This window comes from Lutzomyia longipalpis, chromosome 4 (genome assembly GCF_024334085.1).
Source record: "Lutzomyia longipalpis isolate SR_M1_2022 chromosome 4, ASM2433408v1".
Taxonomy (NCBI): Eukaryota; Metazoa; Arthropoda; class Insecta; order Diptera; family Psychodidae; genus Lutzomyia; species Lutzomyia longipalpis.
In genome coordinates this window covers 23,973,539-23,995,909 of record NC_074710.1, presented here as the reverse complement: position 1 = coordinate 23,995,909, position 22,371 = coordinate 23,973,539, and the positions used below count along the sequence as shown (strand labels likewise).

Genomic DNA, 22,371 nt, shown 5'->3' with positions numbered 1-22,371 from the left:
CGTCCCTGTTGTGGAAAAGTCCCAATATGGGCTCCAAGTGAAAATTGAAAAAGTCATCATGCGGTGCCCCTTTGTAACGAATTTTTTTTATCACAAATTGTAAAAAAAGAAAATTAAAAATTGGCCGTTATTGGGTCTTATTCAGCGACAAAGAAACTCTTGAAAATTGTCTGAAATCTTGGAATTTCAGTACAAAATTAAAAGATTTCAAGGATTTCTTGGCTACTGAATGAGGCACATTGTTCCCATAATTTGGGGGAGAGTCTTCAGTGGCGCAGGTGAAGCGATAGCTTTGCGTTCAGTCTGTCTGTACGGCTTGAACATGCCTGAAAGTGATCCCGCTGAGGCAGTGCCTGTGGCTCGAGCTTATTCGACTCTTGACTCTCGGAGCTAACGGACGCTCAACATTTCAGTCCGGTTTACAAATTGCAAACTTTTATATTACTTCTCTGTGTTTTTACCCCCCAAAGAAACGCACAGTTTGGATTTTTCTTTGCATTTTGGCGGGTTAGCGCGGGAGTGAGTGGTTGTGTGTTAAATTTTTTTGCCTCTTTAAACAATGAATGGGTTAAAGAAGAAGAATCAGAGGTGATTTCTTAAGTTAAAAAATTAGTTAAGTGCCAAAGATTTTTTAAAAAGTGCGCACGTTGGTGGTAGTTTCGTGTGAAATTTCATCAATCCACTTTGCAAATCGCCACGAGAGTTTTTTTCTTCATCTTCTCACCTCCTTCACGGCAGCTCCTGAAGAATTTTCATAGACCAGTTTAAATAGATAGTGTGTGCAAATCTATTTCTGGTTCATCAACTTGCGTGGCAAAAGTAAGAGATTTATATACTTTTGATCTTCGCCTCTTTTTTCCACCACATTCAATTTCTTCACACAACTCTTGGTCATCTAAGTACAAGACATTGCGTGCAGTTGTAGCTAATTCAGCAAACTTCTTGTAAAGTGTTTCATTTATATCAATTAAAATCAGACGACGCTCATTGAAACAATTTTAGTGATTGCGTAAAAGTGGATTACATAAAAGTAAAAAGAGTGTGTGGCACACGCACTTCAAATAAATATATATTAACTTACATAGGTACCTATACTTCTTGGCATATATACGAAGAATTAACGCCCCAATTATATGTTTGTGGGAAAAAGTGAAATTATATTTCGTTGGTGACAGAATTCTTTTTTTTTTTAATTAATTGAAAAGTGATTAAAAGAAAAAAAACCTTAAATTGGCATTAAATTGATAGGTTTTCAATGTAATTTAGCGAATCTTGTTTGCAAACTACCTCATTTTTATGGCAAATTACTATGCTAAAAATCTATTTGTGACCTTTTTGCAAAAAGAAAAAAAATCTGAAGGTAAACCGCGTGAGAATTAGTCAAAAGTTTAAACTCTCTTTTCTCTCTCTCTCTCAAAGTTTCATTTGTAAATATTCATTGAAAAATGTCTTTGATCCCTCCCACAAGTTTTTGGCTGAGGAAGTGCGCACGGAAGATTCGTTTAGTTCAAGTCCTGTGATCGAGATCATTCTATTTCTGTAGCAGAACTACTCTAACATATTCAAACATTGTACAAGGGAACAAAATTAATTTTTTTCGTGATATTTTTATGCAGTTTTTTTTAATCAAAAAGTTTTAATGGTTTTTTGAGTAATTACAGTGATTTTTATATAAAGAATCTTTTTTTTTTTAAACTGTTTCACTTTTTTTTCAAACTTCTAACTTTTAATTACGTTTGACGTTCTTTTTATGCTTGACGTTCCTTTTATTACTATTGACATTTGGTTTCTAACGTTTCTCGTTTATTTTCTAATATTTATAGTTTTATTTATTTCTACCATTTGTCGATAATTTTAACTTGATGTTTCTTTTTGAATGTCTGCCATTTCTTTTTATTATATGTTAAATGTACTTTTTTAACGATTGACAGTAATTCTAGCCGTTGATGCCTCCATTTTTATGTTCAATGTTTCAATTTTAGGGTTTATTTCAATTCTGAAGTTCAAAATTGTTTTTTCTTTCATTTAACGGTAATTTTAATTGTAAATTTTTTCATTTAAAAATTTCAAATTTTTCTGAAATTCGATCTTTTTTTATGGTTGACGTTTACTTTCTAACGTTTGACATTTTAAATGTTTCTTGAAGATCTTTATTTTCCTTTTTAATGTAGTTTTTAAAGCCTGCTAATTTATCAAAACGTCGCTAGAAAATCATTTGTAACAACTAATTACAAATAAAAAAAATCATGAAACTATTATGCTAAAATTTTGTCACACAGTGTAATTCCTGTGAAAAAGCCAGTGTGTCATTTGAACTTGAACTTTCTGAAAATATTTTCTCCTAATTTACATAACTCTCAATGATAATGCTCAACAATGTGTATAAATTATGTTGACGTAAGTGTCGTAAAAGATGCGATAACATTCGCTTTTCATCTTCTTTAAACAGAAAATTTGGCAAAATGAATTCAAAGAGCGGTGCCATGTTCCTACTACTTCTCACTGCGGTGGCCACATACGGATCAGCCATCAGTGGGATGAAGAACATTCCAAAGGAGAACTTCTTAATCACGGATAATCTGGCCGATGGGGAATTTGAGCGGCGGATAAGCTTCGATGGATTGATTGGGAAACAAACGAGCATCAGTCAGACAACGTAAGTTGCACATTGGCCCTTCTTTTTTTTTTTTGGGTGGATCATCAGATGATGAGATATTGATCTTTCTTTGCGTGTTTTGATCCAATTGACACCCATCATAAGGTGGTGTTTCACCTCTTTTTTTTCTTACGCCTCCTCTATCAGCAACATCAGTTCATGATCAAACCCATTCTGTCCCTCTGTCGTGTAGAGACCACCACCATCATGCCATGGCACTTAAATCGATCCCATCGGAGATTCAACTGATTGGGATCGTTAAATGATTTAAAACTGGATCGAACTAGAAATTCTCGATTTGTTCTCTTATTTATTACACTGACTGCTTGTAATTTCTTCTCTCTATAAACACTTTTTTTTTTGCTCCCGCTCTTGTAAAATGCGATTGGAACAAGATCAAAGTTCTTTTTTTTTTAAATTTATTTTCGTCTACATCTCATTTGGGTAATGTTTTGAATTTAGTCTAGTCGCTATATTGAGATAAACTCATTTTTGTATTATTTTGCAAAATCATTAAACTTTGGAACCTTTTACAGAGATTTGCGCCTCAAATTCAAAAAAGTTATCAGCCTTTAGGAAAAATCGACGTAATTAACGTAACATTTTGTGACATGAATTTCTGATAAAACAATGATTTGTTGATTTTTTATTAAGCAAAGCAAGACAATATTATTTGTTATGATGAGTAAACATCTCAATTAAAATGCGTAAAACATTAAAGAGAAAAATTAAAATTTAGAGGGTTCATTTAGCAACAATGAAGTTAATTTAGGAAATAAAATCCATAAAATTAACTTTTTAAGAGGAGAAAAAAACATTTTTCCTACAGAAAAAAACTTTTGAGGTTATGTTTTTAACGCCGCAAAAAGAGATAAGCATTCTGGAAAAGTTCTTAATTTTCAATAGAGACGAAAATTCTAGATAGAATACACTCAATATAATGCTTAAAATCGCACACTTAAAGTGAAAATGGAAAGTTTATTTTACTTATGCTTACTTTTAACCCTTTTGCCGCCATTGGATCAATGCTGATACAAACATAAAACATTCTATTCTCCCGGATTTGAATAAATTAATACTTTTTTTATGTGAAATGTGTTAAATTTTCATACAAGAGGGCATGGGATGAAGACGTTGGCTAAGAAAGATCCTGTTAAAGCATCAACAAAATAAATATCGTTATGAAAAGAACGAATGTTTCACGTCGATTTACGAAACGAATTAACTCCTCGTGAAACAACGAAGATTCAAAAACATTGAAACATTAAATTTTTTGCATCGCAATATTTATTCTATTGATGTTCTCAGAGGACATTTTTCAGTCAGAACGTCTTCTTTGATCTCATTTACGTAAATTGAACGCATTTCTAACTTGTAAAAAGAAATAAAATCATTAAAATTCTGGAAAATAAAATGTTTCATCAAGGTGGTAAGAAACAATTTTCTATATTTCGAGACTCTCGTTTTGGGTCGATTTACTTCGTTACGCATATTCTTACATTTTTTTTAAGTGAATTCTGCAACAAAGTTCCTTAATAAATCATTTAATATGAAATTTTCTGGCCTACAACTTGGTCACAGACCACATTGCTCTATCTTGATGAGAAATATGAGTTTTAGGGTTTTTCGTGAACCTTTTCACTTCTGATTTTACTTTTATTCAAATGAAATCTCAACAAATCTTAATTTTTTTCCCAGACACTTTACCCCTTCTTTGGCCCTTTCAATTTGATTTTTTATACCTTCATCTTGAGTGTGAAAATCTTGAGGATTGTAGGTGGATTTTCGTACTATTTTAAGCAATAAAGAAACGTTAAGTGCCGACAAATCGGATTTGCAATGCTCACAGACAACGCCTTCGAAGGTGTTTTATCCCTTTTCTCCGTGATGCACTTTAATGCGGATTTCTATTGGAAAAATAACATACCCAACATAGAAAGAAATCACCGCGTCTCTTGCTATTTTACACATTCTTTCTCTCTCAGTCAGTGTATTTATCAATGGTCGTTGTTTTTTTTTACATCACTCTGGTGAAAGAATAAATAACTCGAAAAGACTCCAAAAGGGTTTGTGAAAGGGGTCTTTTAAATCTCCTAATGTCTATGGCGATGAAGGGTTGTGCTAAAAAGAATAATAATGTCGACATTTCGTTGTGAAACATAAAACAAGAGAAGAAGTAGAAAAAAAACAAGTCATTGCATCTCTGTGTTGATGAGAAAGTTAATCCAACCGAAAAGATATTCTCAAATTTCATAGAGTAGTGAAAGATTTCATTACCGGTTTTGCATACATCGTAATTTTTTATGCTCTACTAAAATTTTTTTTAGCTTTCAACGAATTGAATTTTTTTAAATCTTGTTTCCTTTGAATTTTCTCTAATTTCTTTCGAACTCTGATTTGTTTGAAAACAAAAAAGTTATTTTAATAAGAAATTAATGGTTTTCTTTTATTTGTAAAGAGCAGTGTAACAATTAAAATTTAGACAATAAAGTTATCTTAGGTATTAAAATAAGGAAAATTCTAGAGCTAACAAAGAAAACTTTAAAAAATTGCTCTAACGATGCAAAAACCATACTCAGCATTTTACAATGAATAAAATTTTTTCCTTCTGGTTACTTGGCTAACTTTGTGTATCAAAGTTAGTAAAAATCTTCCAAAATTATATTGCAATCCATCCTTTTAGTCTTAAAAGCCTCCTCTTAAAAATTTAGGTTTGGTAAAAAAAAATTAGAGACTACCTTTCTAAATCTTACGCCTAGCTTAAGAAACTTAAGTCTGGCCTATGTTCCTTAAGGAAGGTTTCCTTTAAAATACTTAAAAATTTAGGTCATTGTTCAAGAAAAATTAAGCTCGATTTCAGAAACTCACGACAAGAATAAAATAACTTAATCCTAGGTTAAAAACTTTAGATTAGCTTGAGAATATTAATCCTGGCTTCAGAAACTTACGCCTGGCTTTCAATTTTAGGTCTAACTAAAAAAACTTAGGTCTGGTTTATAAGATCTGATTAATAAAACTTAGATCTTACCTAAAAAAAAAACTTAGGCCTGGTTTAAGAAAAACTAGATCTGGTTTAAGAAAACTTAAGCCTGGTTAAAGAAACTTAGGCAAAGCATGAAAAGCTTTAACCTAACCTATGAATTTTAGATCTCGTTTGAGAATATGATCCAGGCTTCAGAAAATTAGGCCTAGCTTTCATATTTTAGGCCTAATTTAAAGAAAAATTAGACCAAGCTTAAAAACTTACGCCTACCATAGAAAAATTTATACCAAGTTTAGGAAACATGTGACCGGTTTAAAATAAACTTAAGCCTGTTTTAATGAACTTAGGCCTTATTTAAAAAGACTTAGGTCCTGCTTTAATAAACATAGATTTTTCTTTAAAAGCTTAAACTTGGTTAAGAGATTTAAGCCAAGCTTAGTAATCAATTTCATTTAAAAACTATGTTCTACGACAGATTAGAATTTTCTAGAATTGTGAAATTTTGTGCCATTTGATATAAACTTCCATTCTACATACATGAAATGTATATATTCCTTCAGAATATTTTGAGTTAGTCGCGCATAAATACCTATCTCAAGACTCGTAGTGTATATAACCTATTCACCCCAGTATTTAACCTTTCCTTCCTCTTCCGACTACAATCCAACAATTTGTGAGTGGTGCTTCTTGTTTTTTTTCTTTACTGCCTCTCGCAATGAATGAATTACCTGGAAATTGGGAAATTGATGATATGCCTTTCAACTTTAATTTTTTATCAATGAAGGAAAGATCGTACGACAGCAGAAAAAAATCACCTCGTGTGGTGTGTCATTTAGTGTTGTATTTTTGTATGTAGAAGAGTCAGCTAAATATAGGTAAAATGAGTAGAGATATGAGTTGAGGGGGGCCTAGGTGACGCATGGTCGTGTGGGGGAAATGAGATCGCACATCGTACGATCATATGACGTCACGTGGGCAACAGGTGAGGAAATGGCAACTTTTTCTCACACACCTCTCTATGTTATGTACCTACATTCAATGCAATCGCGGTGGCAGCTTTTGGGCCAGTTGGCTTTAAATGTGTATAAGAAGTAAGTTTGAATGTATATAGTTTCGAGGCACGAGGTGGAAAAGGAAAGACAAGATCACCCGATTTATGTGAATAGTGGGGGCTTTAATACACCTATCTATACAACATCGTACGATATTTTTGCCAATTTTAAAAGCAGCTCACGTATAGAGCTGACGGTGAGGCGACCCCGTGTCGAAAGAGCCGTTCCCCTGAGCCGGCAAAATGTGCTCAAGACATCACGTGATCTTGTGCAGTCGACCTAGGGAATTTTTCTTTATTTTCTCCTTTTATCCAGAATGCATTCCCAAACCTTTTTTTTCACATCATCACCCATATATTATAATTTGTGTCTCTTCTCCTCGTTTCATCCTCATATAAAGGTAGTTTTTTTTTGCCAGCTAATTTTGTAAAAAGGGATTCCAAGAAGCACAAATCGTACGATTCTCCTTCAGGTAGACGACCTGTCTCGCATTTTTTTCAGGCCTATTGAATTGGACCTTCGTCTTGTGGCCCGAAAAAAGGTTAAAACGAAAAAAAATTTACAAAATGTTCTAATGGAAAAATTCCATTCATCTCTGAAAGTTCTCGAGTAGAGGATTTTGTTCTGTAGCTGTTGTTGCAATTTAATGATTCTAATCAAAACTAATCACAAAACTCTGTAGAAGTTTTTCTCTCTTTTTTTTATTTTAAATTTCAGAGAAATGGATGTAAATATAGTGACAGCTATTGTAATTGATTCAGTTCTGTAAATTATTTTCATAAAAATCAAATAGATTCGGTTGAAGAAAAAGTATTAAAACTTCTTACTAAAAATTTCCAGAATTGACTTTTCTAGAAAATTTGAAGTCAGATTTTGTAAAAAAAAATTTCAATTTACTGGGCATATGTGGGTTATAAAAATCACAGAAAATGTTTACAGTCAAGTTTTAAGGCTAAAAAGTAATTTTTACACAGAAAAAAACAATTCTAATAAGACAGGAAATAAAAACACATAAAAACGTTTTTTTTTATTTTATTACAAGAAATTCTGTGAATTTTATCAATGAGAATAATTAAAAATTCTTACGCGTAAAAATCTTATATTAGATAGTAATTAGTTTAATTTGTTACTCAGGTGTATGGCTATAAAGTTTCTTTTTAGTATTCTTATCTGTTTTATCTTTTATTTTATAATGAACAGACATTCGTGGCCAACATTAAGTATTTTTATAGTAGTTTTTTTTTAAGTTTTTAAAATCATAAATTTTTTTAATGAAAAACATTTAAAGTTGATTCGTAAATTACTTGTTAAATTAAATATTTTTAAATATTTAAACGTTTTGTTTGCTTAAAACTAAACGAAAACCAAATTTTTAAATACAAAGATATCAGAGCCGTATTCAAAAAAAAAAAAAGAATCAATTTCGTTGCAAATAAGCCCTACTCACGCAGAGAAGCGACAGAAGAGAGTGATCTATGCCCATATATATTGGAATAGATGCAATGAAAAAGAGAAATTAGAAAATTTTATTGTAAGATATACAAGAAAAAGAGGAGTTTAGAAGAAAGAAAAAAGAAGCGATAAAATAGCCATTTAACACAACAATATGGTTCGATCAATTGATCACTAAAATCCACCCAAATTCTTCACCTCTTGGCCTCATCTATTTGGTGCAGTTCAATCAATTATTACCCAACACATCGTAAATATTTGTCAGATTCTTTTTTAGAGAATTTTATTATGTTAAAATTTGTTTCGTCCAATTTGTACGCCATGCCCTTTTACAATGGGCCACACACTCGATGGAAAGTTATAAATTTTAACGTTGTTTGGGCATAAATGGCATGTTTATATGAAAATATTAAATTTAAAGTGCGTGTAGGTTGATTAGGGAACAACATCTTCGTTTCACAGAACTAAATTATTGTACCAACAGGCAATAAAATCCATTCTTTCGTAGCCCTTCAGACGATCCTCGTATAATGAATTTTTCTTTGAGGAAAAATGTTTTTTTTTTCTTGTCTTAACTGTGACTTCCACCAGACAAATCGATTGTGATTTAATGACTTTTCACTGTTTTTCTCGAAAAGATATTTGTGTGGTTGCAGACAGGAGTGTTTGCTCGTTAGAAAAAGAAAGAATAAAAACAATAAACAACACCTTGATTAATTATTCATAGAATTCAAGATAAATTCATTACATTTAATTGTTGTTTTTCTTTTTCGGTCCATTGACAATAATTTTCCACCTTAATGCGGAGGCTTGCAATGAATTAACAAGACAATGAGGAATCTTAAGAATGCATTATGTGCGACGTATTAGTTACACAATTAAGCAATTAAAATTCTAAACTCCCTCAGATTTTCCATATTTCTTTGACTAGAAGCAAAAGAAATACATAAAAATGCATTTAAACATTTTTTTTTGTTTTGCTTAACATAAGCAGTGTTTGTTGTTATGTATCGTGCTAAAATTCTTGACTATTCGCATGCTTTTCAATGTACAAATGCCCCAGTTATAAATTGCCATATACAAAGCATTTTGCAATTAAATATTAAATTACATCTTATTTAAGCTTGTTTAGTATTTTGTTACAAATTTTCAGCAAAGGAGATTATTCATTTTCATGTCTTAATTACCATTCTTTAAAAATCATATGCAGAAATAATAATCACCTTTCAGTGGGTCACGAAACATTTGAGAAAAGCTACAAATACATCACATTCTTCTATCTGAGAAAGACGTAACTAAAAATTCTTAAACCACGCCTCCATTACTATAATTTTCCTTCTCTCTCTCTCTCCTGCATCAAGCAAATGCTTTAGTGCTTCATTTAAGAGGTTTTGTAGCTCGAATATCAGGAAAAAATTATTACAATTTGAAAGAAAAATCGAATTTAAGAAAAGAAACATTTTCCTTGATTTATTAACGTAAAATGGTTAAGAAAATTAAACGATCTACGGTTTTATTTAATTCGCAATGAAGCATATGCTTCGTCAGCGAATTCAGTGACCCGCAGAGTGATCCTATTCACCAAATTTTGTATGATAAATAAACTCACGATGATCAAGCTATGATGGAGTCGATGATAAGGCAAGTTAGCATGTTAATTGACGATCGCGCGTGAGTACCGCATAAGCGAGCGTGTGCGAAAAGCATTTTGCCGGTGTGAGTGGTGCACCGTGAGGTGAATAAAAAATGCGAAGATCCAACAACGATGTGAAGATGCGATGTGGTGTGGTGAGGTGATTGTGGGAGCGAATATGCGATGTGGAAGAGATCTTTCCTTTGGGTCACTGCCAAACGCGTCCATTGCGCGATCATGATCACCTGGTAGCGAGTAACTGCCTTTTTGTTGTTATTTTGTTTTAAAATATTGTTGCAAAAAAAAACGATGAGAGAAGAGACCTTCGGTGCAACTTGTTGCGAAATGCTTCCTCTTCTCCCATCATGATCACCTTCAAGACGCGCGAAATGCTGCGGAAATTAACTTATTCCCTTCATCCCAAATTGACTTTTTCCCTTCTTTTGTTGCTTTTCAGGAAATCCCTCAATTTGTGGCAACTCACAGATGGTCACCTACTTCTGCAATTTATCTACTCGGGCGAAGATAAGATTATTGATTGCGAATATATACGGCAAAAGCACCACATTGAGGAGTTTATCAGTAAATTCAACGGCGACGTGGCCATGGCCCAATCACAAAATTTTACAAATAATTTGCACCATCAGTACACAATGCCACACGTGACGAAGCACGAATTTCGGGAATTCCTTGACAATGATGCAATCCCACCGAGCTATCAGATGGCATTTGAGGATGCTGAAGATTTTGAGAATTTCAATGACGCCGCACGCAAATCCGAACGATACGGAATGAGAAATTTCACTTTTATCGAACTCAAAACGCAACAAGACATTCCATTGGATCTCCTTCCGTTGTTGAACATTAAAGACATCAAGGAGCAGTGCACAGCACGTCATAGAGAGCTGAAAAGAATTGTCGGTGGACTCGATAGTGATGATGAGGATATTAAGAGGAATGCCACAGAACATCTCAATCGGTGAGTACGAATTATTATTTTTTTTAATTTTATTTGAAAACATTAATTGACTGCTAAAATTGGCTTTAAAGTTTTGGCAGTATTTTACTGGATATTCTAGAGTATTTTAGGACTTGATTATCCTTCAAAAGGAGTTTATTCATTTTAATGGTCAAATACAAATCAATTACGAAGAGTATTGTGAAAGATCTTAACTTCAAACATTTAGGGAAAATCAAACATGATTAATCGGATAAGAGTTAGATGGAATCTGAAAAAATCTCGGTGAAGATTTACTCAAATATACATAAGCCACGCCTCTATTGTAGCTTTTCCGGTTCTTACCAAGCATGGAGCATATGTACTGATGCTTTTATTGATATTTTCTGTAATTGAAGCACAAGAGCATATGCTTTATGTTAAAATCATTGAAAAACTCAATTTTTCGAATTGAAAAAAAATTTCGCAAATAAAATTCATTATAATTTTGTTTTACAATTTGTTTTAAGTTTCTCTTCTAATTTTTATATATTAATTATTTACGTTTATAATGTAAAATCTTTGTGTTTAAAAAATGCGCCTTTTAGCTCTTTTTACATACAAAAATATGAAAGAAAATTTATCTATCTTTCTTACAAAAAATTCAATTTCTCTTGTTATTCTTATAATTGTGTTAAAAAATTCAAAGAAAATGTTTAAAAAATATAAGAAAATTAGAAAGAAATTAAAATTCGATTAGAAATCTTTTTTTTTTCTTAAATATCCAGTAAAATATTTTCAAAATATCTCTCAAAATTGCATAGTACACCATAAACATACACTGAAAACATCCTAAAACTAACATTCACAGCAATATTTTTAATCACCCAAATACTTCACCACAATACTTTCCGCAAGTTTCCTTCTTTATTTAGCATTTAAATCGAAAGGAAAACTTTTTTCAACACTATATACCTTTCTCTTACTCTCCACCACCCGCTATATATCCTCCCTCTCTTTTTGTGAGGAGGTAGCTTTTGATATACCTATGCAAACTTTTTGGGTCTCGTTGTAGCAAATAAATGGGTGGGAAATACTGCGCAAGCTCACAAAAGCTCTCTTCATTCATGCACATTTTTTTGTTGAAATTACTTCTTCATCACATTTAGTTGCACATAAACATTTACAATGAAATGATAATGATTTAATTCTCTATTTAGATGTAGATTTATTTGCATTTTCATTAATTTCCCAAAAGTATTCTAAAAGGGAAATTTGTAGGAAATCATTGCAAATAAAATCTCTTAAGTTAAGAGACAGCATCCATTCATGCACGATTTAATATTTTTCCACACATGACATACATTTGCTTATGCAAAAAAGCTTCTTTAAAATACATTTTAGAATTTAATTGAATCATTTTTTATATTTTTGAAGTATATTAATTTATTTTTCTTTAAAAAAACCAAAACCTATTTTTGCACGAAAACACCACAAATCCACATTCGCAAAAAAAAACAAAACAAACAAAAATGAAGACGAAAGCGAGCACTATCAGATATGTTCAGAATGCCAAACACAAAGTGGTGTGGAACAGGGAACGGTGCGGGCATCTACAATCAATTGGGGGGAGCATCAAAGGCGGACATGTGTTGCCGAAAACACGATCACTGTAAGCTCAACATTCAGGCAATGACGTCAAAATGGCAGTTTTTCAATTATCGATTTTACACGATAAGCAGTTGTAGCTGCGACAGAAGGTTCGAAACAAAAATTTCCCATTTTCATTTCATACTTTTAACAAATATAATTAGTTTTTAGTTGATTAAAACAATTTATCGCCTATAAACTGCCATGCACTATACATTATCTTATTTTAAAAGTTGGTCATAAGAGGATGCTTTTATATTTTGCACATGAGATTTTTTGCAGGTAGATCACAAATTTAGTTAGAATTGATCAATGTATGTGATTAAAATGCTTTTTGAGTGGGAAGGTTGAAGGGGAAGAAAGTTGAAGAAATCTCTTAAATTAAGAGATCCCCCATTGCTAACTAACAATGTCAATATTCTTTACATTCATTTCGTGATTAATCCAGAAAAAATCTTCATAAATTGTGATTAGTTTCATGGAATATGGGTGAAAATTATTTAAGGTAAGCTCCCCTACCAGAAATCCTTTAAAAAAAAAAACATTCCTCAGATCCTTTAAGACAAACCTCTTAAACTCTTTAAAAAAAAAATGCCAAACCGAAACACAAATTATTGTTTTTTAAACATGAAATACAAGAAAAAAAGCCAAAAAACTCTCTTCCTGCTAAACCATCCAAGCATTTTTTGGTCCCCCTGTGTGTGGCATTATTTTGCAGAAAGCGCAGAGATTTGTCTAGTATACTGATGATTGGAAATACAAAATGGTGTGGGAAGGGATACATTGCAACTAGATACACAGACATGGGGGGCTTCTCTCAAGCCGATCGTTGCTGCAGGCAGCACGATAAATTCTGTCCCCATTGGATATCTGGCTTTCAAACTAAATATGGCATTTTCAATTGGCACGTTGGAACATTGAGTCACTGTAAATGTGACTACAGGTAAGGAAGACGTCGAAGAATCCATTTTTTGTTCATGAAAATCATTCAGTTTAATGCTTTGTACCTTAAGTTTGTTTTCTTTATATTTTTAACGTCAAAGTTTTCGAAAAGAATAAGTTTTGGGTCTTTGTTGATATTTAATTTTTTTCAAAGCTTTCGACACCCCTAGAGGCCTTCATCAGGAGCACCTAAAGGGAATATTTTAATAGATTATTTTATTTTCTATTTTTAATAAAATTTAAATTTATTTCTGAATCTTATTATTTTTTAAAAACTTTTTTTTATAGCCTCTGATGAAGGCTCGCAGATGGCCGAAAGCTATGGAAGAATATTAAAATATTCTATTCAAAACTATTTTTGATTACCTACCTAGTACGGGAAAATCTCAAAAATGATTTTAAAAACTAAATTGGAATAGCAAACAATCATAGGTCGAACGCATTAAACAAAAAATTATATATTTTTTATGGTTAAGTTCTTTAAAAAAAATCTTCTTCTTCTTCTATTTTGTAGCAACGTCTATGTATGTACAAATGATTTATTTTTATGTTTTGTGTTCTGTTGATTTCTTTTCTTTGAGTTTCTTTGCATTTTGATTGAGCGCCTGTTTTGTTTGTTTTTTTTTTCTTTCCTCTATTCTTTCTAAATGGCAGTTTTAGGCGTATTTTTTATTTATTTTTTTTGTTTTTTCTAATTAATTTTTATTTCAGCTCAGCAAAAGATTGAATTCACGAATTGAGAAATTATTTGGGTTGGTATTGTATTTTAGGACGTCATTATGTTGATTTTAAGGACTTGAAAATTCAAGATGGCGGACTTTTTCAGGGGTTATACAGACATTTTTTTTTCATTTTATTTTATTTTATCACAGTTTTACAAAGGTTAATGAATTTAACCGTATCTTAAGCGCTTTTATTGCAATTTTTAAATAAATATTGAAACTTTCTGAATTAAAATAAAACAAGAAATAAAATTATTTTTTTAGAAATTAAAAAAAAAATAATAAAAAATCAAAAAATACTTCTATTTGAATACAAAATATCTCCGTATAGAGAAAGAGTGATGAAAGGTTCAAGAACATTTCAATTCCTCCGCCGACATCTCCTCAACATTCCAATTAAGAGAACTATTCAATTTACATATCACTTTTGGAACAAAATGTATCCTCCTTTTCTTTTTCGATACACCGATAAGGGTAAATCACAAATAAATTATCGAGGTGTCCCTTTATTGGTCAATTTGATGAGTTTGTGTGAAAGTTATCGAGTGTTAATCTCTTTTGTGGTGCTGCTGATGCCACGCAGCAGAAGGGTATTATAGCATTGAAGATTCCTAAACAGCATTGAGTGCCCTAGGAGGGGGAGAGGGAAGGAGGGAAAAGAAGGGTGGAGGAGATATTTAATGTCAATCGATTGAGGAGCATCAATTGATTCATAGCGTGGCCAGGAGTCCCTCTCCCTCCTAGTTAACCATTGAATTACTCAGTGGGGGAGAAGATATAACCACTTAATGTCGGAAACAACACATATCAATCCCTCCATAAGAGCTTGATTCCTCCTGACCAGTGTCTTCTCCCCTAGCCCTCATTATCCAATCTTCTTTCTCTTTCCCATGGGAATAGCTAAATTTGTAACTTTTGCGAAATATTATATTCACATGAATCCAGTCCTGTGACGGAGTTCCTTTTTCTCTCTCCGAAACAAGGGGTGTTTATCTGAATGAAATTATTCGGATCTACGGAAATATTCGGAATATTCGCTAATATTCGGATAATTTGCCAAAGAAATCAAAAAATGGCTTAGATTGAGAAGCAGATGTCTAAAAAAATATTTATTTCAAACCTCATAAGGACTAAATTCAAAACGAATAGTAATTTCACCCCTAAAAATGCTCAATTCAAGTCTAAAAGAGATTAAATTGTAGCATAAAAATATTTTTTAGGCCTAAAGAGGTAGAGATTGAGGAACAAAGGCTTAAATAATATATAATTTAGGTCTTGAAAGAACAAAAAGTAGTAAATTCAAAATTAAGCCTAAAAGTATTTGGTTTTCAATCCTAAAAAAAGACAATCTCCAATCTCAAAAAGCTTTAAAAAATATTACATAATTAAAGCCTAAAAAAGACTAAAATTGAAGCCCTAAATAGTTAATTCAAGCCGAAAAAAGACTAAGTCCAAGCCAATATAACATATATTTAGTCCCAAAACTTCAATGACCGAGGAATAAAACTTAAAGAAAAATCATTAAAGCCCAAAAAGGACTAAATTCAAACCGAAAAGTAGTAAATTTATACTAAAAAGTAGTATATTCAACCACAAAAAAGACAAAATTCCTAAATACGTTTTTGGATTTTTTTTTGGTTTTTAGCAAGAGATGGTCATGTGAAGTCAAATATTCAGATCATCGGAAATATTCGGATGATTCGCTTAAAAAACCAAAATATTCGCCAGATAAATACCCCTTGCTCCGAAATGGAGCGTCTACAAAGGACAAAGGGAAAAGGGATTACGAATTATGTACAAGAGGGTGCGGAGATTTCGTCCACGAAGCACTTTTATCAATCAATTTGTGGTCAGATTTGTGTGAAGGAATCTCCTCTAATTAGGGGAATTTCCTCCCAGCACAAAAAAATCTCCCAATAATTGCTCCCAAAATATCCTCTCAAAATAGGCGATAAATACGCCCCACAATGCAAAATCCCTTCTCCCCTTCTCACATAGAGGGTGTGAAGAAAAATGTTGAGTGTGTGGCAAATGGTTGAACGAGGGGGGGTACGAAGGGCAATTTTATTCCTTCGAAGAAGGCAAAGAAATAAGAAAAGGCCGAACCACAAATTCAAGGAGGGATGAAAGTCAAGGAAATCTGTCGTGTGCATGAAGGTACTTCAATAAATTATCGATAAGAGATTCTCGCGACTTTGTGGGTGGCATTTCAAAGTATAATAAATAAAAATTTCCTCTCCAACACTTTTCCTCCCCAACTTTCGTTATTCAACACTCGTTAGAAAAAAAAAAGACGAAATAGCGGGGAAAGTTTCATGAAGGCAAAGGGATGTAGAAGAAATTGACAAAAGCGATTAGAATCTCCAACAGAAGAAACCACAAAATTCGATAGGGACAAATTGAAAGGACATTATGGGAGTTTTATGGCGGGAAATGAAGCACAAAGAGAAATAAAAAGACATTTCTAAATCCCTATGAGGGGTCCTTTCTCGTATCTCGTATAAAAAGGAAGAGAAATGCGATTTGAGAGAGCGCCCTGCGACTCTGGGGAGGTATCAATTTTCAAATTGGCCTAGGTCATTTGTTCATCTGTTTGTCCCACCCTTAGTTGCAGCTCGTAAACACCTAATTCAATTTAGAATATCACCCTTCATGGTGAAGAGATGATGGGATGAATCGATTTATTTGTTCCATTAAGTGAGGGTTGTTGTCAATTCAATTTTAACTTCTCGGTTTTACATGTTAAGAATACAATTTTTTTTTAAAAAAAAAAGGGAATTAAGATTTAATGTAAAAAATAGAATATATCTATGTAAGGAAATTTTAAAAAGATTGGTTAAGGTAAAGAAAATCAGGTAAAACGTTTTCTTTTTTTAAAGATAATTAAATTCAAAGTCGAAATTAAACACAGAGGAACAGATTTTTGAAAGAATGACGTCTAACTTAGAAATAATTATAAATTATTTTCAATTTTTCGACAAAATTAATTTCTGACAATTGGTGGCAGCGGTGGGATGTAAGGCAAAATATCCCTTCGTAAATAATAATGATTTGATTTTTTGTTAATCAGCAAAAATATTTTCAATTCCCATTATTTAAAATTCAAGATTATTTATCTATAGGAGAAAATGGGGAGAGCGGGGCAAAAAGAATCACTTAAGGGTTTCGAAAGAGCTCAAAATATCCTACTCTCCAAACAAAGGACATGTTTTACCCTCTCTTAGATCATTTTGTTCTATCTATTATAGATAGAAAATATGATATTTTGAATTTTTTCTAAACCATTAAGTGACTTTTGACCCACTCTCCCCTACAGATATCTATTTAAAACCGTAAAAAGACTATGTTTTTCTTACACAAAATAAATTAGCTGTGCAATGAAAAAACTCTAAAAATACAAACAAAAAGTGCACAGAGACTGCAAAGTGTTAAAAACTATAACAGAAAAATGCATAAAGTACCTAAAAATAAATTTAAAAAATTAAATAATAATGTAATATCCCAGCAGAGATTTCATTTAAATTGACATCCCTTTATTTTATGTTTCTCACACGGCGATCCCTCACAAAGGTCCGATCAATAAGATTAATATCAAACACTGAAGACAGACAAAATGTTGAGTTCTGAAAATGTGTTTGTTGAAAGATAAATGATTGTGAGGTTTTTTTCTGTCGGTGAATGGACACAACGAGGTGTCCCTAAAACACTAAAATCTCTTTTCTTCCCCATCAATTTGGAGGGAAGTCGAGGGAAAACAAAATAAATAAACTCTTCTTAGACTACATATTCACCCATAAGTCACGATTTTTATCAATTCCTTGTAACTTCTCCACAAGAAAAAATAAAATTCAATCGCGAGTAATTAATTTAAATCAGCTTGTTAAATTGTCGTTACATTCAAGTGTTAAAAATCAACTTTTGTACCCCGTCAGCGCAAAGTATTTGCGGGGAGCTCCAAGAAAGGGTCCGTGTCAGCAAGAATTTTTCATACAGAAAGAATATTGTGGTCAATGCGAGAGTGGCGAGAAAACTTGGAAGTATCAAACACAGAGCAAGTTGTTTGCAAGAGAGAAAATGTAGGGAAATGGCTTAATCGGACAAAATGCACGTTTCTTCCGGTTGACAAATTTTTCCACACACAAAAGTAAAGTTAATATACCGCAAAAGAGGCTCACAATAGAAAATTTTCACATATGGGGGTGGAAAAATGAGATTTTATTCAATGATATTTTGTGTTATTTCTCTGTAAGCAACAAATTTCCCTTCTCCATTTCCCAGTATTATATACATAACTCTGGGGAAATTATATTATATTTCCTCACTCACTGTTTAAATATGAAGCAGAAAAAAAGAACCTTGAGGAAGAGAATGATGTGAACATAATAAAAGAAAGATAAGAAATATGCATAAATGGCATAAATAGCAAAGAGTTTCGAAGAGTGGTGCATGAAACATAAAAATCAATATCAAGATCATTTTAATGTCTCACAATGTGATGAAACTTTCGGTTTTTTTTGTAATGAAAAACTCAAGGAAAATCTCCTATAGCAAAGATACTTGTTTTATGGTTTTATTTTAATGTTTAAAATGATTTTTATAGATGATTTTATTAATCATTAAAATATTTCTATTCTTCAGTATAAGCCTGAACTAAATTTATTTAAGTAGGTGAATATATTACTGACGGAAAGAATAATTTGCTGATCAGAAGGAACAAAATTCATAGAAATGTTTTCTTAAAACTAACCAATTTAATTGAATCGCAAAATATTTTTTGACTGAATAATTCATAAATCCTTTAAAGTACTTCACTATTTAGATTATAGTTGTTTAAAAGTGGTAAGCAGAGTTGATAGAGGGAGTGTTTGGCAGTCTAAAATAACCCTAAAAAGTCAGCCAAGTCAGATTTCTTTTTTTAGATGTCAAAAAAGAATTTTCAAACGTTAAATGTCAAATGATAGAAAAAAATGTTAAACGTCAACGTTAGAAAAGAAATGTCAAAATGGTGACAATAAATTGAAAATTCTAAAAGTATTGTTTAACGAAGAACATCAAAAATTAGAATAAACTAGTCAACCCTAGCCCCCAATCACGTGTGAGCAAACTCCATTTTAAGCTATAAAAGGGGGCGTATATTAGTAGGGGATGAATAATACGGTACTCTGAAAAATTCTAAAAATAAAAAATCCCGTTATCTGACCCTTCAGCGGGTAGAAAATGGGAAAAAACAATTTTTCTGTGGGGGCGCTATATAGGGGGGTTGGGGCGGAATCCCATATAGCGCTTGCAACTCGTATTGACCCCCTCTACCCCCATACCAAATTTCATCAAAATCGGCCCAGCCGTTTCGGAGGAGTTCATGTGCCACAGACAGACAGACAGACAGACTTTTCAGCTTTATATATTAAGATGTCAAACAGTTAAAAAAAATTCAAACGTTAGAAAAGAAACGTCAGTGATTAAAATAAATGTCAAAATGTAGAAAAAAAATATTTCAAATAATAGAAAATAACCGTTAAGTCTAATAGTTTAAAAAAAGTACTTCAAACTTTAGAAAAGAAACATAAAAGATTAAAAAAAAAATTTTAAGTTAATCATCCCTCTCTTGCACTCGTTTTAATAATCCTTTATGCCTCGCGCTCATTCTCTAAATAAAATTAATTTCATCCAGCAAGAGAAGAGTGAAAAAGAGTACTAAAAGGCTCATTTATAAAAATATTAATTACACGACAATTCTCCTTGAAGCTTATGAAATTGTTGAGGTTGTAATAAATGAAGAAATTTCATCTTATTTGTACCAAATAACATCGCAGAGCGACAAGCAATTGATTACTTTTTCGTCTTTTTTGCATTGGGAATTGTGGCGCAACAATGGGGTTGGTGGGGAGGGGGAGAGGAATATGTGGAAAAATCATAACATTTGATATCTCCTCATGTTAGGTATTGATTACATTGAAATACTGGCTTGATGTATTTATTTTCCCTTCGTATTTGGAGACATGAGGAATTTTTATCGTGAAACTTATGCCTCAGTGAATCTCTCAATAATATTCTGCATTCTCTATCATGCTGTGAGAAACATCAATCTCTTTGCCATGGATGGGGCAGAAGAGGAACGTTTACAGATATGCAAGAAGTCCTTATTTGATTTATTGTTTCATCAGAAAAAAGTGAAGCACAATTTTGTGAATTCAATCATTTGCTGAGGCTTGAGATATCTTCTTCATGTTGAATCAATTAATGATTAACTTAAAAAAAAACATTTCCTAATCTTTCTATATTTTTAATCTTTTGAGCAGATTTCGTACTTGCCTGAAAATGGCGGATTCAGCGGATGCAAATATTGTCGGGAAAATCTTCTTCAACATTGTCCAATCCAAATGTTTCATTCTCAAGCCAGAGAAGTACTGCAAACAGCGCTCATGGTGGGGTGAATGCCTCAAAAAGGGTATCCGGAAGCGCGCTCATTTGCGAGATAACAGGAAATTTTAAGATATTTATTTCTTTTTGTCTATTGGTGGGAAATGTGAGAAAATTGTGAATTTTCTTCAACTTATACGTGTCCTAAAAAAATAAGAAAAATAAAAGCTTCTAAAGACTTACTACAGTGTAGTTGTAGTAAAATGGAAAATTCTAAGGAAAATCAAATTGAAATAATCAAATTTGTATACTTAAAGGAATTTCTTTTCCAAAAAAAAATATCTTATACTTAAGAGACACTTAATTAGTTAGGTTAATAGCGAATGTATTATAAAAGGTAATTAATTTACAGGTGGGCTTTATTTGGTGAACACTTCTTGATTTATGTTCAAATCATTCTGATATCAAATATAATTTTAAAAAGAAAAAAATCTTTGAAAATTCAGTTAAAATAATTTATTTAAAAATTACCCATTAAATTAAGATTCTTTCAACTGCAAATTGAAGCCCAAATGTATCCCTTAATTAGGCACAGCAATGTGATTCATTAGATCTTAACTTTTTTGTCTTAATTTAAAATAAAACTATGTACATGAGAGAAGAAAAAAATTAATAATTGTAAATTTCTATTTATTGCGTTTTTGGATTTAAGTAGATTTTTTTTCTCTAATTAAGCTAAATATAAAACTTAATTTTAAGTAGGAAAAAAAATATCAAAAAATCAGCATAAATTGTATAATTGCATTTAAATATTTATAAAATCATCTCATAATACTACCATAAAGGGAAAATTAATATTAATCGGTATTCATGACAAAGTAAAAAAAATCACCATTACCCCATAAGAGAGAATATCTTAATTTTAAGAGAAACTCGAAGAACTTGTAAATTTTCGGTGCCAAAAAATTGCCACAATTTTTATTGTAATGATGGTAAATTAATCCTATAAACTACAAACATGGAATTGAGAAGATTTTTTTAAATAAATTACAACAGAACTTATAAATAAAATGTTCTTAGTCCTCATACTGTGGAGGGTTCTTAGTAGCTTTGGTAATTTTTCTGACTAAAAATAAATACTTTTTTGTGTCTAAAAATCAAAGAAATTAATTTAATAGTCCTGAAAAAAATATCAAGTAATTTATTTGGTCAACGAGAAAGTATGAAAAGAGATAAAAAAAATAGTTTTTTTTTCTTTTTTTCCCTAAATAAATTCTATTATACAGAACAAGCTATAAATTCTATTAAAATGAAAATATAAAAATTTCGAATTTATATTTAAAATTTTGCAAAAGGAGAAAATTAATAAAGACTTCGTTGTGTTCAAAATTCATGTTTGTAGAAAATTTTATGTAATAAAGAAAAAATGATTAAAGAAATAATAAAATTGTTTTTCTCTTTGAATTAGAATAAAATATATAATATTTATTCAAATAAGGGTAAAGAAAATCTAAAATTCTTGGGAATTGTGCAGATACATATTGCTAAAGACAGAAATAAATATTGTTAACCCTTTCGTGACCATATGGAACATAGAAGGATTAGAACAGTTGGTTTGTTTATCACAATATTTAGAGAAAATTCTGATGATTTTATTTAGTCAAATATTCAAATTCTAAACGTTGAGAAGTTTTACATTTCAAAAAATCGAGGTAGTTTTTTTTTTTAATTATAACTGACTTAAAAACCTTTTAAAAATCAACCCCTTTTAATTAATTCACTGTAAAATCCGGAATATGAAGAATAATTCATTTTTAGCACAAGACCTTATTTGAATTTTGAAGCCGTACTGCGAGGCCCTACTGTTGACTTCTTCTTATTCTCAATCGCATTTATCTGTAGCCTTTGCTGAGTTTCTTTTATTCTATTTTTTAAAATTATGCAGCTGTCTCTATGCACGAGCTTTGTGAACTTTATACGATTT

At 31.6% G+C, this 22,371-nt stretch overlaps 4 protein-coding genes across 7 annotated transcripts in view; 2 read left to right on the top strand and 2 right to left on the bottom strand.

The window, feature by feature from the left end:
* Nucleotides 1-22,371, bottom strand: part of LOC129795035 (probable asparagine--tRNA ligase, mitochondrial) — a 1,173,171-nt gene that overhangs the window by 271,812 nt on the left and 878,988 nt on the right. The window lies entirely within an intron of this gene.
* The window catches only part of LOC129794972 (mucin-2-like), an 826,140-nt gene that overhangs the window by 136,754 nt on the left and 667,015 nt on the right, over nt 1-22,371 (top strand). The gene's annotated exons all lie outside the window — the stretch shown is intronic.
* The window catches only part of LOC129795002 (sodium-dependent nutrient amino acid transporter 1-like), an 899,230-nt gene that overhangs the window by 271,812 nt on the left and 605,047 nt on the right, over nt 1-22,371 (bottom strand). The gene's annotated exons all lie outside the window — the stretch shown is intronic.
* On the top strand, nt 321-21,430 carry LOC129795052 (uncharacterized). 4 transcript variants are annotated; one of them, XM_055836073.1, is made up of 5 exons: nt 321-819; nt 2,450-2,656; nt 10,234-10,755; nt 13,082-13,306; nt 20,327-21,430. In XM_055836073.1, exons 2-5 carry the CDS (start codon nt 2,463-2,465, stop codon nt 20,517-20,519), a joined length of 1,134 nt encoding a protein of 377 aa, XP_055692048.1. In that variant the 5' UTR covers nt 321-819; nt 2,450-2,462; the 3' UTR covers nt 20,520-21,430. The 4 variants fall into 4 exon arrangements, with proteins under 4 accessions (XP_055692048.1, XP_055692051.1, XP_055692050.1 ...); XM_055836076.1 differs by lacking the exon at nt 13,082-13,306 and adding an exon at nt 12,252-12,473 and having other exon boundaries at nt 323-1,085; XM_055836075.1 differs by lacking the exon at nt 13,082-13,306 and adding an exon at nt 12,252-12,473 and having other exon boundaries at nt 324-819.

Coding starts and splice junctions, on each gene's coding strand:
- LOC129795052 (XM_055836073.1), top strand. CDS start 2,463: ATGAATTCAAAGAGCGGTGCCATGTTCCTACTACTTCTCACTGCGGTG. Junction 10,756..13,081: donor GCCACAGAACATCTCAATCG/GTGAGTACGAAT, acceptor ATTATTTTGCAG/AAAGCGCAGAGATTTGTCTA. Junction 13,307..20,326: donor CACTGTAAATGTGACTACAG/GTAAGGAAGACG, acceptor TCTTTTGAGCAG/ATTTCGTACTTGCCTGAAAA.